General features: G+C 42.3%; 1 protein-coding gene across 1 annotated transcript in view; it reads right to left on the bottom strand.

Annotated features, from left to right (window-relative positions):
* GFRAL (GDNF family receptor alpha like) overlaps positions 1–16660 on the bottom strand; it is a 118118-nt gene that overhangs the window by 54944 nt on the left and 46514 nt on the right. Inside the window, exon 3 of the mRNA XM_030195613.1 lies at positions 8993–9145. Within this exon, the coding sequence (XP_030051473.1) occupies positions 8993–9145 (153 nt within the window). The remainder of the gene's footprint in view (positions 1–8992; positions 9146–16660) is intronic.

Raw genomic sequence — 16660 nt, 5'->3', positions numbered from 1 at the left:
CATGCAACCTGGGCTTGACTGGTCATGCAGGGCAGACAGGGATTTTGGGGGGGGGGGTGAGGGGTTGGGATATTTTAGGCTGCTTGTCTGAGGCACAGGGCTTTCCTGCTCCTCAGAGGTGGCTTTGCCGCCCACCCACCCCTCAGGTGCTGATGCTCTGGGCCTCGGTCATGGTAGCAGGGGTGGAAGCCTTTGTTGTAGCGGACACTTACCCAAGCTACAGAGACTCTGGCTCATAGGATATGAGCCATGAGATTTACTATTGAGTCAGGTGACCTGGGTAAACAGACCTAGAGATCCATGCCTGCTCCAGGGTGGGGCTAAGGGATGCTTCAAGGTGATCACAAAGAATTTGGCTGCTCTGCTGACAAGGCGAGAGGCTGGGTGAATGGGGAACAGAGTTTGTTAAGAAGGTGTTATATGTAGTTTGGGTTGAATTGTTCTATTGCCATATATGTATTAATAAACAAAGCTGCAACCTTTTGTTACTCTAAGGTGGTGTTGTGAACCTTTATAGCACATTAAGGGTGGGGCATGAGAGGGTGGGAGAGGGATCTGAGGGTGAGTGGGTTCCAGCTCTGAGTGTTATGGGCCTATATGCACCAGTTACTTGCAGTGGCAGCACCCATTTTATAAGTGTCAATGTCTAAAATATCAGTGGACCAGCACACAACATACACATGCATGTGCTGGCACATAAATGTGTACATTGGTATTTCAAGTATGTGCTCCAGATTATAGATGTGCAATTTTAGAAACTTACACATCTATCATTCCCCAAGTTGTCAAGGAGCCTACTATTTTTCAGAATCATTTTTGGAGGGGAGAGGGGCAAACAACACTAGGAGATTAAAGGGACAGCATCCTCTAACCCCTCTAGTAGAGTGTTGTACAAAACAAGTACCTTTATACAACCTAGAATTCTGAAAGCAGCTGTTAAATTCTAAAACAAATAATATGTGTTACCATTTTAAGGTGCTCCAATCAGCTTAATATGTATTAATTTATAATTCCACTATCTACGTATAGAAATTGAAACTCTCTCAAATACGCTTTTAAATGGGAGGAAAAGACTTCAGTTGCTCGGCATTCACATATAACATTCTCGATGTGAATGCCTCACTGCACAGAGTTCACTATTTGAAAATCAATTTTTTGAATGCAAACTTCTGGCGAGCTTCTTCATAAGTCAAAAAACCTCTCCATGCATAAATCTTTTTTACTGAATTTTTTAATAAAGATTTTATATATTTGAAACATCCCTTGCCAAATTCTCTATTAGAAATGCCAAAGGCACTTATATCATTTGTGGCTTGAGCTACTGGGTATGCTCTACAGAGAGCCCCTTTAGCAAGTATCAGGTGATGATTGAATTAGTATTAATTTATAATGAAATGTGCAGTGCCCTACTCTAGTCCTGTCCAAAATATGCCCAGACCATGCCCCTATGCAATAAACAAATATTTGTGATTTGGATGTGTATATCCTGGCTTTATAAAATTAGATAAGTATGCTATATACAAGTCTAAATGTTATTTAATGCACATCCAAGCTGCCACCTCACAAGGCTCAGGAGTACTGGGCCTCAGAACCACAGCCCGATGCTCCAAGGCCAGAGACTGCAGAGTCTGTGCCATCCCCCCACCCCAATAACTTCCTCCCACACCCTATCAAGCTCCCCCCCCCAAAAAAAAGGCCCCACCTCCATAAAGTAGTTTCCCTGGTGGTCTAGTTTGATTTTGGACTAGAGACCTGTACAGGAATGGAGTTTGTGGGAATCCTCTTTGGGGCCATGGGACTACCATTGAAACAGAAGCAGTTCCTGCAGAGTTCCCGTGGAAGCGTAGCCAGCCTCGCTCTCACCTTATACCAGTGTTTTTCTTTAAAAAAAATTGTGCAGCATGTCTCTCTCTCTCCTTTCCTGCTGCACAGACCAGTACTGCTCTCTCTCAGGCTCATTTTCAAAAGAGCAGGACTCCCATCTTTCGACACAAATCAGAAGACGGGCGTCCTTCTCACAGGGTCGCCCAAATCGGAATAATCGAAAGCCAATTTTGGGCGTCCGCAACTGCTTTCCGTCGTGGGGACAACCAAAGTTCATGGGGGCGTGTCGGAGGCATAGCGAAGGCGGGACTTGGGCATGCGTAACACATGGGTGTCCTTGACCCATAATGGGAAAAAAAAGGGCGTCCCTGACGAGCACTTGGACGACTTTACCTGGTCCTGTTTTTCTTACGACCAAGTCACGAAAAGGTGCCCAAACTGACCAGATGACCACCAAAGAGAATCGGGGATCATCTCCCCTTACTCCCCCAGTGGTCACTAATCCCCTCCCACCCTCAAAAAACATCTTTAAAAATATTTTGAGCCAGTCTCAAATGTCATACTAAGGTCCATCACAGCAGTATGCAGGTCCCTTGAGCAGTTTTAGTGGGTGCAGTGCACTTCAGGCAGGCAGACCAAGGCCCATCCCCCCTCCCACACCTGTTACACTTGAGGTGGTAAATGTGATCTCTCCAAAACCCACCAGAAACCCACTGTACCCACATCTAGGTGCCCCCCTTCATCTGTAAGGGCTATGGTAATGGTGTACAGTTGTGGGTAGTGGGGTTTTTTTTTTTGGGGGGGGGAGTTGGGGGGCTCAGCACACAAGGTAAGGGAGCTATGTACCTGGGAGCAATTTGGGAATCCACTGCAGTGCCCCCTAGGGTGCCCGGTTGGTGTCCTGGCATGTCAGGGGGACCACTGCACTACGAATGCTGGCTCCTCCCATGACCAAAGGGCTTGCATTTGGTCGTTTCTGAGATGGGCGTCCTTGGTTTCCATTATCACCGAAAATCAGAAACAACCAAGTCCAAGGACGACCATCTCTAAGGACGACCTAAATGTCAAGATTTGGGCGTTCCCGACCATATTATCAAAACGAAAGATGGACGTCCATCTTGTTTCGATAATACGGGATTCCCCACCCCTCCACCGGGACGTTTTGCGAGGATGTCCCCAGGAAAACGTGGGAGTCCCTTTCGATTATGCCCCTCTCTGTCTCCTTCCCTCTTCCCCCCCCCCCCCACCCGAGTCCAACGCTGCTTTCTTTTCTCCCTCCTCGGTCCATTAAACCTGCATTGTCTGTCTGCCCCTGCAGCGTTAACAGGCAGCCTAGGCTGGTTCCGGATCCTTCTCTCTGTCGGGTCCCACCCCTGCATACATAGGAAGTTTTTGTCACAGGGGAGGACGCGGCAGACGGAAGGATCCGATGCTGGCCCAGACAGCCTGTTAATGCTGCAAGGGTCGGCAGATCGCAGGTTTCACAGACCGAGGAGAGGAGGGAGGAGGAAAAAGAGAAAGAGAAAGCAGCATTGGACATGTGGGGGGGGGGGGGGGGGTAGTCAGGGAAGGAGAGGAATAAGCAGCATTAGACTTGTGGAAGACGGGTTCAGGTAAGGAGCAGGATCAGCATTGAACTTATAGGGAGAAGATTTGGGGAAGGAGACGGAGCAGAATTAGGTTGTTTTTTTTTTTTGGGGGGGGGGGGTTGTTGAGGGAAGGAGAAGGAGCTGACCACTAGAATTTAATAGGTACCACTACCATACCATTCTGGCTTAAATTATCTCTCTGTCTTTTGTTTTGAGTTTCTTGCAATGCAAAAACTGTCAGGGTTAGATTTTTGTCCCCGTGCAACTCTCTACTTTGGATAGGAGCAATCCCCTATCACTCCTGCCCTGGCTGGTGCCATCTCCAAAATGGTGCCCTAACAGTCTCATACTACTAGGGAAACATGACTCCTAATGATAGTAATGCAAGACCACTAGACCACCAAGGAATCTACTGGTAGGCCCTTTTGGGAGAGTCCTTTGTGGGGGGAATGGGGAGATTGCACAGGCTCTATAGACTCTGGCTGAGGAGCACTGAACTGTGGCTTTAAGGGCCAAAGCACCCGGCACAGTAAAACAACCCCAGCCAAAATACAATGATTTTCTGCCTATAAGCACACACTGCAAGTCATGTTACAGTTTTTTAAATAGTAATGAGCAGATTTATATGCATTTGCATGTTTTTACATCTTATTACTTTGTAACCCACAGTGACCTAAATATCACCATGGTAGAGCAAAAGAAGCTGTATCAGAGCTCTAAGGGGCAAATAATATGGCTTAAGAACATTACACCCCCCCCCCCCCCATTACATCAAATAGGAGTTACAGTGGTGGAAATAAGTATTTGATCCCTTGCTGATTTTGTAAGTTTGCCCACTGACAAAGACATGAGCAGCCCATAATTGAAGGGTAGGTTATTGGTAACAGTGAGAGATAGCACATCACAAATTAAATCCGGAAAATCACATTGTGGAAAGTATATGAATTTATTTGCATTCTGCAGAGGGAAATAAGTATTTGATCCCCCACCAACCAGTAAGAGATCTGGCCCCTACAGACCAGGTAGATGCTCCAAATCAACTCGTTACCTGCATGACAGACAGCTGTCGGCAATGGTCACCTGTATGAAAGACACCTGTCCACAGACTCAGTGAATCAGTCAGACTCTAACCTCTACAAAATGGCCAAGAGCAAGGAGCTGTCTAAGGATGTCAGGGACAAGATCATACACCTGCACAAGGCTGGAATGGGCTACAAAACCATCAGTAAGACGCTGGGCGAGAAGGAGACAACTGTTGGTGCCATAGTAAGAAAATGGAAGAAGTACAAAATGACTGTCAATCGACAAAGATCTGGGGCTCCACGCAAAATCTCACCTCGTGGGGTATCCTTGATCATGAGGAAGGTTAGAAATCACCCTACAACTACAAGGGGGGAACTTGTCAATGATCTCAAGGCAGCTGGGACCACTGTCACCACGAAAAACCATTGGTAACACATTACGACATAACGGATTGCAATCCTGCAGTGCCCGCAAGGTCCCCCTGCTCCGGAAGGCACATGTGACGGCCCGTCTGAAGTTTGCCAGTGAACACCTGGATGATGCCGAGAGTGATTGGGAGAAGGTGCTGTGGTCAGATGAGACAAAAATTGAGCTCTTTGGCATGAACTCAACTCGCCGTGTTTGGAGGAAGAGAAATGCTGCCTATGACCCAAAGAACACCGTCCCCACTGTCAAGCATGGAGGTGGAAATGTTATGTTTTGGGGGTGTTTCTCTGCTAAGGGCACAGGACTACTTCACCGCATCAATGGGAGAATGGATGGGGCCATGTACCGTACAATTCTGAGTGACAACCTCCTTCCCTCCGCCAGGGCCTTAAAAATGGGTCGTGGCTGGGTCTTCCAGCACGACAATGACCCAAAACATACAGCCAAGGCAACAAAGGAGTGGCTCAGGAAGAAGCACATTAGGGTCATGGAGTGGCCTAGCCAGTCACCAGACCTTAATCCCATTGAAAACTTATGGAGGGAGCTGAAGCTGCGAGTTGCCAAGCGACAGCCCAGAACTCTTAATGATTTAGAGATGATCTGCAAAGAGGAGTGGACCAAAATTCCTCCTGACATGTGTGCAAACCTCATCATCAACTACAGAAGACGTCTGACCGCTGTGCTTGCCAACAAGGGTTTTGCCACCAAGTATTAGGTCTTGTTTGCCAGAGGGATTAAATACTTATTTCCCTCTGCAGAATGCAAATAAATTCATATACTTTCCACAATGTGATTTTCCGGATTTAATTTGTGATGTGCTATCTCTCACTGTTACCAATAACCTACCCTTCAATTATGGGCTGCTCATGTCTTTGTCAGTGGGCAAACTTACAAAATCAGCAAGGGATCAAATACTTATTTCCACCACTGTAATATACTAATTTGCTGAGAGTTCCTTAGGAATAGCACAAAAATGAAAATATCTTTATCACAACACTACGCCATTTACATATCGTACATGCACTGTCTTTTTTGTGGTAATGTTCCTACAAATTATAAAACTTTAATGCAAAAAAAATGTAACTATACCAGCTTCATCCATTTTACATTGATAAGTAATGAATTGATTTGCATAATTATGCTGCTAATTATACTGCATTTTGCCTGGGTATTGTATTGCACTTTGTGAAAGCCAAATAAATGTATGAATAATGGCAAAGCGCATGTGGAAATTTTCTTTGAGGGCAAGTAGGTCATTCTCTCTCGCATATGGGTGATGTCACCCTACAGAATCCGGTACGGACTCTACCCAGTGTTCTGTAACTTTCAGAAGCCATGTGCGAGTGCCTTCTTCATACATAAAGCCCTTAATAATGAAGTCCCTGATGTGATAACATTATCATGAAGTATATACAAACCAGCTCAAGCTCTATGATCAATGAACCAATGTTTATTGGATATTCCAAGTCAGAAACAGGTCTGACTTTGTGAGACTTGGGAATGGATTTTTTATGTTGTAGGTTCTATACTTTGGAATGCATTACCTCTGAATCTGTGATTAGTTACTAATACCGCAGAATTTAATAAGAGGTTTAAGACTTATGTATTTTCACTTGCTTATTTCACCTCTTAGGGTGAAATATTTATGTTACCAGATAGATATATTAACACTCTGAATTGACATTCTAGTAATCTTTTTGTCTATACAAGTTTATGATATTGTGTTTTTGTTATGTATGTTTTGGTTGTAACCTGATGTGATTGTTGGATACAGCAGACTATACATTTTAATAAACATAAACAGTACTCTGGGGTGATTTGCTGCTTTTTAACTTGTCAGTTTAGTCTGTTACATCTTGAAGACTCACATTTTGTTTTGGTTCCTGTGAATCACCACCTTTAAATACAATTTCTGGCATGGATAGCTCCTTTATATATTCTTCATTAAAGAACAAAGCAAAAAATTCATTGTGTCTCTCCACTATTGCCTTGTTCTTTCTGAGTGCTCTTTTTACTCTGTGATGATCTAGTGGTCCAACTGACGCCCTCACAGTTTTCCTGCTTCTAATGTGCCTTCCTTATTAATATTGTGCATTTAACATGCCAGTGTTTATGCTAATTTGCCAGTGCTTATAGGGGGTCTTTTACTAAACTGTGGTAATGCTTTTTGCTCCTGGTAGAAATCAGCTGGTCGTAAACACCAAGGTGCCTATTATATTCCTACTCACCAGCACTTACTACCACAAGCTAAAAACACTACAGTGGCTTAGTAAAAGACCCCCATAAGTGCTTTAAAAATGGAGAAAAGGATCCATTGGAAGAAAGCTTGAAGCATTGGTATTTTATAAATTCATAGAAGCACCTGTGTGCCTTTAAATAGCACCAACCGGGGTATGTTTACTAAGGTGCGTTAGCCTTTTTAACGCACCTTTAAAGTTAAAGCACGTTAAATGCTAATGTGCCTATACATTTCTATGCGCATGTGTGGGCATTCTTGTAGACGTTACGACCAGCACATCGGATACTGTTGAGTGCTCGACAACCTGGTAGAGCCGATTTAATGACCGCTGAAGACGCTTTAAAAAGCGAAACATGATCGTGTAGGGTCTGAATGAGGTTGCCTCAATGGACAGAGGAAACGAGAGTGATTCATTGTAAGGACACGGTGTAGTGCCTGACGAAGAAAATATTTTGTATAAAAGAATACAAAGCATCTATCCTGTGTTGATTATGGCCACATAATTGAAGAACATTCCATATTAGAGCTTGTTGTGGAGGATGAAGCTATATGGATCAGTTTGAGTCAGAAGTGCTTCAAACATTTTGGGGAAAATAACAAGAACCCATAAGAGAAGAGACATAAGCATGATGTGGGACTATTGAAGCACTTGGATGAACCATTAACATGCTCTAAAGACGTTATAATGTTTGGTGTGGGAAAGTAGCACATTCCTACCAATAACAGTGTTGCAGAATGGTTTAACAGATATATAATTATTTAAATCTCAAGAATTGTGTGTGATACAACCATTCAGGGTTGATGAATCATTTGTATAAGTAATAATATGATTTTATATAGTTGAACGTGTTTCATATGAGTGATTGCATTTGAAAGTGATTGAGGATTTCAGATAACAATAGATAAACAGTAATGTTAAAGGAAAGTATTTAATAAAGATTTGTAATATTTTGCAACAGTTGTTGATAATTTTGTATGTTTTGTGTACATGTCTATGGGTACATTAGCGTTTAATGCGCGTCAACCATTAATGCGTGTTAAAAATGCTAACGCGCCTATAGTGCACCTTAGAAAACATACCCCTAGGCATGTTCTTGCTCACTGAACCTAGGCGCTCTATCATAAAATTATCATCTGTGTGTCCCGGCCCTGTGGTAAATGTTGTTATGGCTGTGCACTGATAGTTACTGTGTGTTAATTCAACTGGTAAGTGCTTACCATGCTGTTTTGAATCAGGTGCCTAAATGTCATATACTACTTTGTGCTGCAACATGAAACAACTTGTTACCATGCCTTTTCATTATTAGCACATTCTTTATTTATAGATGTTGGTATTCTGCCGATATCCTAGTCGGATCACAGAAAAAGACATATAATTAAGATTAAGTCACACTTTTCTGGAATATGCTGCCATCTGATGTCCAAGATTCCAGTTCACTCTGGTTAAAAATTAAACTTAAAACCTATCTTTTATGCTAACTTGATTCCTCAGATATCTGGGTCCTACTAACCCCATCACAAATAAATGATGAACAATTCTTGTCTCTGTTTCTATTCCTATGGGCTTACTAAGCAAACCACCACATAAAAACTAACATTTTATAAAGTCCATTTGTATGCAAGCCAATGTGTAAATACAAAGTAATACTATTATTGAGATCCATCTTTATAATAAGCAAGCATGGTGCTGCACATCCTGAATTCAACAAACAAAAGTCTTATTTGTTAAAAAGTTCAAATTATATAAGAATAAATCCTCCTAAACATATACAGCTTTCCTTTATGTCTGCCTTCTTATAATAAAGAATCTTTATCAGGTTCTTATTATATGCTTTTAGAAGCAATCAAAATACCAACTGTTCAATGCTTTATCTCCTTATATATTATTTACCTTCCTTGAGAGCGCACTGTTTACCAAACATTCTTTTTATATTGCATGAAGTATCTTCTTTACAGATACAGTCCATAAACCCTGGATAATGTTCAGCTAAATAATGACCAGTTAAGTTACAAGGCATTGCGTCCTTCACTTTGCAGTTTGCACCTGTGTAAGAAGAACAATAATATACATGTTTTAATATGTGGTTAATAGACATTTGGCAGCCAACATAGCCCTGTGGATATCAGCTGAGCTAAAAAAAGGTAGATTACACTATGAGACAGTTTACAAGAAGGCAAATCTTATATTACTTTACATGAATAGGCCCTCTCAGTTGTAAGTCTGTGGTGGGATAAGATGACCATTTGATCATAGTAGTGAATGTGCATGCTGGATGCTCAGGAAATTGAGGGGTCCTTTTACTAAGCCTCGTAAGCATCTATGCATGCCCAACGTGTGCCAAAATGGAGTTACTGCTCGGCTACCGTGTTGCTCTTGTGGTAATTTCATTTTTGGCGCGCGTCCAATAAGCACGTCCAAAAAATAATTTTTATTTTTGGATGCATGTATCGGACACACATAGGCCATTACCATCCGGTTACCATGTGACTCTTTACCACTAGGTCAATGGTTGGCGGTAAGGTCGCAGACCCAAAATGGACGCATTGCCATTTTGATTTTGCCGCACGCCCATTTTCGGCAAAAATAAAAAGGGGCCTTTTTTACAGGTGCAATGAAAAATGGATTGGTGCATGCCCAAAACTCGTGCATACACTACTGCAAGCCATTTTTCAGTGCACCTTAGTAAAAGGACCCCTAACCTCTTATGAGCATGTTTTTACAATGTGTCGTCATGTATCAACGATATGGTACAACTTAGTGTTACGTCTTATATAACTGCTTATTCCAGTTTATATTTATGGCATTTAAGAGAGCATCTACTTATTTGTGCAATAAAATAATTATTATTTATGAAAGTGGAATGTTAGATTAAGTTTATAGAGAAAAATAACATTCACAGTTTAGTCGGCATAGAAAGTGCCATCCTGTGCCATTTCCACACTTGGACTAGATTTTGCCAAATTTCTGAGACAGACGTGGGCTAATTTTAGAAGACATGTGGAGCTTAAAAACTCTCCAGCCAATATTCAAAATGATTTAAGCGGGCAGGAGAGGGTCCTGCTCACTTAAATCACCTGGGGCTGTCTAATCCCTGATATTTAGTGGCACTAAACTGGGCAGTGCTGTGGGAAATCGCCTCTAGCTGCCCATTAAAAAATGGGTAGGTCAGGGGTGATACAGGGGGCGGCACTGGGGAGAAGCCAGCAATTAGGCAGGTGCCAGTAATATTCAGTGCCAGCACCCGCAAAGCTAAGTAGGAAACTATAAGACAGCTCAAAATCTGAACTAATTCTGCCTGCTTAACTATACAGATGCTGGCACTAAATATCTGATGGCACCTGCATAAAGTTTTTCCCTTTTAAATCCCCCTGATCCCCTTCCCATCTCCCTGACAATGCCCTCTTCTTCCGTCTCCCCTCCCCCCAGCTTACTGCCATGAAGAAATCCCCCCAACCCCCTACAATGTTCCACTCCCACCCCATGGGCATAGTTTAGCTGTTTCATTGGGGGGGGGGGGGCAAGGGGTGTGGATTCATATATTTGCATATCTATTTGAATATATACATCTCATACATATTCATCATGGCTATTTAAAAAAAAAAAACAGCAAAATAAAGCACAGCTTTATTTTGCTGTCTGGATCTGTGTACTTTTGGACTCTCCCTTCTGTTACTTAAAAACAAAAAAACAAAAAAACAAGCACACACGTACCAGACTAAAATGCTGAATATGAAGCCAGCATATCAAAAACAATAGGGCCAGACACTTTATGAAATAACACAGAACCCTACAAAAAGACACTCAAAACCTATACAGAAAACTTAACACACATCAGACCTAACCCACCTATGAAAAGACAGTGCTATAAATATTACAGTGGACCCTAGAGCACCAATATACCTGCTACTGGAAAACTGCAACAAGCTGGATTGTTACACATTCCTACACAAAACACTACATGCTAGCAGAATCCGTCACCTCAGTCACATATGCAAAACACAGACAGACCCACATGTGATACAAAATAGGGAACCACAAAAATGTCCACAAAAACTGAAATATAGATCTCTTCAAGAAAGCCAGACTCTGTAAGAAAAACAGAAATGTATTTTCTTCTGTACTCTGCAAAATAGAATAGAAAAAAATGTACATTTCACAAAGCAGGCAAACCTTTGGCCATTTTTCAGCGCACCTTAGTAAAAGGACCCCAAGCTTTAGCGTTTAAATTGGTCCACAAAAAAGTCAGTCCTCTCTTTATATGGTGTGCTTATGTGGAGGACTGGAAAAGAGCAGATGTGGTCCCCTCCACAAAAGTGGAAGTAAGGAAAAGGTTGGGAACTACAGGTCAGTAAGTCTAACTTCTGCAATAAATAAATTAATAGAAATGCTTTTAAAATAGAGAATAGTAAAGTTTTTGGAATCCAATGGATTGCAGGACCCGAGGCAACATAGTTTCACTAGAGGCAGACAAATCTGATTATTGGATCAAGGGAGAGCTCTAGATGTGGTGTATTTAGATTTTAGCAAAGTCCCGTATATATGACTAATAAATAAACTAAGTGCCCTCAGTATAAGCCCTAACGTGACTGACTGGGTTAGGAACTGGTTGAGTGAAAGGCGAAAGAGGATAGTGATAAAGCAAGCTCATTCTGATGAAAAGGTGTGACCCAAGGGTTGGTTCTTGGGCCATATTTTTAAAACATTTTTGAAAGCAATATTGCTGAAGGGCTGTCTGGTAAGGTTTGCCTCTTTGTGGATGATGCCAAAATCTGCAATAGGGTAGACATCCCTGATGGTGTGGCTAACACGAGGAAGGACTTAGTGAAGCTAGAGGAATGGTCTGGAATTTAGCAGCTAAGATTTAATGATAAACAATGCAGGGTCATGGATTTAGGCTGCAAAAACCCAAGGGAACAGTACAGTTTAGGGAGTAATGAAATTTTGTGCATGAAAGAGGAGCGAGACTTGGGTGTGATCATATGTGATGATCTTAAGGTGGCTAAACAGGTAGAAAAGGCGACAGTGAAAGCTAGAAGGATTCTTGGATGCATAGCAAGAGGAACGTCCAGTAAGAAAAAGGAGCTGATGATACTCCTGTATAAGACTCTGATGAGACCCTTATTTAGAATATTGTGTACAATTCTGGAGATCTCACCTTCAAAAAGATATAAGCACGATGGAGTCATTCTAGAGGGTGGCTACTAAAATGGCCAGTGGTCTTTGTGATAAAGAAGGGCATTTTCAATATGAAGTCTAAATCTGACTTTGGATAATGTTTCCAAAATGTCCAAAAATCGAGTAGTGAACGTGATCATTTTTGAACCGGAAAAATCTATTTTTTATTGGCCATTTCCTAGACGTTGTTGTACTTAGTGTGTCTATCTTTTGTACCATTTTTGAAAAAAAAAAAAGTCCAAGTGAAAAATGCACAAAATCAAGCCATTGGGATGTAGGAGGAGCCAGCATTGTTGCATAAGAGTAGCCATACTGGGTCAGACCAATGGTCCATCTAGCCCAGTATCCTGTTTTCCCAAACAGTGGCCAAGCCAGGTCACAAGTACCTGGCAGAAACCCAAAAATCATGGCAGTAGACTGACCACACAGGCATCCCAGCAGAGTATTGGGGCACCCTAGGGGACACTACAGTGGACTTCACATAAAATGTCCCAGGTACATATCTCATCATTACCCTCTTATATTGTATGGTGAGCCCTCCAAAACCCACCTAAAACCCTATTGTGCTCAACTATACATCACAACAGTAACCCTTATGGCTGCAGGTGTCACCTATATGTGGGTACAGCTATCATAGAGGTTGGTATGTACTATTTCATTCACTTATTTGGGGGATGGGAAGGGGTCAGTGACCACTGGGGGAGAAAGGGGGTCATGCCTCAATCCCTCCAGTGGTTATTTATTCATTTGGGTCACCTTTCTGTGACTTAGTTGTGATAAAAACAGGTCTAGACCAAAACATCTCAATTGTAGCCCTGGATGTTTTTGTTTTCTTTCATTAAGGCTGAATAACGTCCAAGTCTTAGGAACACCCAAACACTACCCCCCAACATGCCCCTGACATGCCCCCTTGTGATTTGAATGCAATGTGGATGAACTGCATAGCAAAATGTTTAGAAAATGGGTTTCGAAAATAGCGATTTGAACATTTTGGCAAGCAAAATGTCTAAATGCCACTTTTTAAACGTTTTTCTCTTTTAAAAATGATCCCTAAACTGTAGAAAAGTGGAAGAGGAAAGATGTGTGGCAATAAATGCACAGGAGTCGAGTATCTTTCAATTGAAAGGAAACTCTGGAATGAGGGGGCACAAGATGAAGGTGAAAGTGGATAGACTTATATGTAACTTGAGGAAATACTTCTTCATGGAAAGGGTGGTAAATTAATGAAACAGCCTCCTGGTGGAAGTGATGGAGATAAAAACAGTATCTGAATTCAAGAGAGCTTGGGATAAGAACATAGGATCTCTAAGGGAGTGACAGGGAGAATAGTGGCATGGAGGGGAAGACTGGATTGGATATATGGAGGGGCATAATCAAAAGGGGTGCCCACGTTTTCCTGAGGACGTCCCGGTGAAGGGGCGTGGAAGCCCGTATTATCGAAACAAGATGGGCGTCCATCTTTTGTTTCGTTAATACGGTCGGGGACGCACAAATCAAGACATAAAGATCGTCCCTAGAGATGGTCGTCCTTAGACTTGGTCATTTCTGATTTTCGAAGATAATGGAAACTAAGGACGCCCATCTCAGAAATGACCAAATCCAAGCCTAAATGTTGAGATCGCCGGACTTAGAGGTGGCTGACCTCGGTTTTCGCCGATAATGGAAACCGAGGCTGGCCATCTCAAAACCGGCCAAATGCAAGCCATTTGGGTCATGGGAGGAGCCAGCATTCATAGTGCACTGGTCCCCCTGACATGCCAGGACACCAACTGGGCAACCTAGGGGGCACTGCAGTGGACTTCATAAATTGCTCCCAGGTACATAGCTCCCTTACCTTGTGTGCTGACCCTCCCAAACCCCACTACCCACAACTGTACACCACTACCATAGCCCTTACGGGTGAAGGGGGGCACCTAGATGTGGGTACAGTGGGTTTCTGGTGGGTTTTGAAGGGCTCACATTTACCACCACAAATGTAACAGGAGGGGGGGATGGGCCTGGGTCTGCCTGCCTGAAGTGTACTACACCCACTAAAACTGCTCCAGGGACCTGCATACTGCTGCGATGGAGCTGAGTATGACATTTGAGGCTGGCAAAAAATATTTTTAAACTATTTTTTTGAGGGTGGGAGGGGGTTAGTGACCACTGGGGGAGTATGGGGAGGCATCCCTGATTTCCTCCGGTGGTCATCTGGTCAGTTTGGGCACCTTTTCATGGCTTGGTCGTAACAAAAAAAGGACAAAGTAAAGTCGTCCAAGTACTCGTCAGGGACGCACCCCCTTTTTTTTTTATTATGGGTCGACGACGCCCATATGTTAGGTACACCCAAGTCTCGCCTTCACTACACTTCCGACATGCCCCCGGGAACTTTGGTCATCCCTGCGATGGAAAGCAGTTGGGGACGCCCAAAATCAGCTTTCGATTATGCCGATTTGGGCGACCCTGTAAGAAGGACGCCCATCTTCCGATGTGTTGAAAGATGGGTGCCCTTCTCTTTCAAAAATTAGCCTGATGGTCTTTATCTGCCTACATTTTTCTATGTTTCTAATTGCTGAATATTGCACTTAACCACATTATGAGATAGGTGGCTGCATAAACCCAGATATTCAATGCCAGTGTCCAGGCACCGCTGTGGGCTGAATATCTATTCCCTGAGAGTATGAATTATCCCCTGACAGAGATAGGAAGTTGGTGCTCACCAATGTCACGGTTTGCAGCCATCAGCTTCTTCCCAGAATAGGGTTTACAGATGGCAGCTTTGACCTTTACTCTTCTCTGACTAAGTTTGGGAAGCAGTGTCCCTGCTACTGGCCTCTTCTGTCTTAGGGCATCCTGTTCTTTGGAAGACCAGCTGTGGCTCAAACTCACTCTCTGAACAGTTTACTGCAAAATGGGAACTCTTCAGTCTTTTTCTTCAAGCTCCAAGGGACAGTTGAATAACAGACTGGAAACCACTATAATTACTGTTCCTACTCTTTTGTCCCTTGAATGAGAAGCTAAGATTTTGCTGGGCCCCTGGGTAGGATTCCTCACTCACTGCTACTCTACTTCATTTGTAGCTAGATCCCTCTCTGGACCCCGTCTTGGGGATGAAGGACATGGCTTCTCCCCTGTAACTGGATTTTATACTCCTGTCATAAAACTCCTATTTGAATCTTATTTGACCAAAGTCTCTGATTGTACCACATACTGTTACCCTTTGATTGGCAGCTGCTTTCTTGAGCAGGGGCCAGAATGTTCTGTCTGCAACACTAATGATATAGTGGCCCTTTTACAAAGGCACACTGACAAATGGCCTGCGGTAGTGTAGACATGTGTCTTAGGTGCGCGAAGAATCATTTTTCAGCGCACCTGTAAAAAAATGCCTTTTTAAAATTTTTACCAAAAATGGACGTGCAGCAAAATGAAAATTGCCACACATCCATTATGGGTCTAAGACCTTACCGCCAGCCATTGACCTAGCGGTAAAGTCTCATGCGGTAACCGGGCGGTAATGACTTACACACGTCAAATACCACTTGGCGTGCGTCCAATACGCACATCCAAAAATAAAAATTATTTTTTCGGACATGCATATCAGACGCATGTCAAAAATGAAATTACGGCAAGAGCCACGTGGTAACTCCATTTTGGCATGCATTGGGCGCATGTAGACATTTACGCAGCTTAGTAAAAGGGCCCCATAGAATCTTGGCACCCTGCTACACTAGATTGAAAGATATACTGAATAGGATTGACCTCTTATTTACATCTGCACATAAGTAATAATGATACACTTCCGTCTCAAAAATGCAACCCAGACCTTTTTGCTACATTTGTTGCAGGGCTAGATTATATCTGAATGAATATATATATATATATATATATATATATATATATAATTGCATTTTATTTCATTTTACTATTTCATGCATTATTACATCTAATATGTTTAGTTCATATTATTATCGATGCTCTTGCCATTTTCCTTGGTTACCTATTATATTCTGGTACAAATTGAAAGAACACTTAAAATCATTTATTTTTGTTCCCCAGTCTTTCAGATAGCTTTCTGTGGAGATAAATAAATGCTTATTTAAAATCAACAGCCTTTGTATGCTCTGCATATTGAATCCACAGCTGTATAAACATTGTGAATAATCATAATACTAATAATTGAAATGTGAGATTTAACTCAAATATACTGCGATGTGCTAGTTAGTGTTCAGCATACCTTATTATACGTGAGTCTTTCCAGGCTATGCATTTTCATTATTAAAGTTAAATGTAATAGTCGGACAAAAGGAGGGAGAGACATTCATAAAAGTCTATAATGTTTAGAAGGAAAAAAGAACTCCATAGAAAAAATAGAAAAATTAAAAATAGTACAAAGTGTGGGCTTAG

This window comes from Microcaecilia unicolor, chromosome 3 (genome assembly GCF_901765095.1).
Source record: "Microcaecilia unicolor chromosome 3, aMicUni1.1, whole genome shotgun sequence".
Lineage (NCBI taxonomy): Eukaryota > Metazoa > Chordata > Amphibia > Gymnophiona > Siphonopidae > Microcaecilia > Microcaecilia unicolor.
Note: the sequence above shows the minus strand (reverse complement) of the source record. Positions and strands in the feature narration are given on the sequence as shown.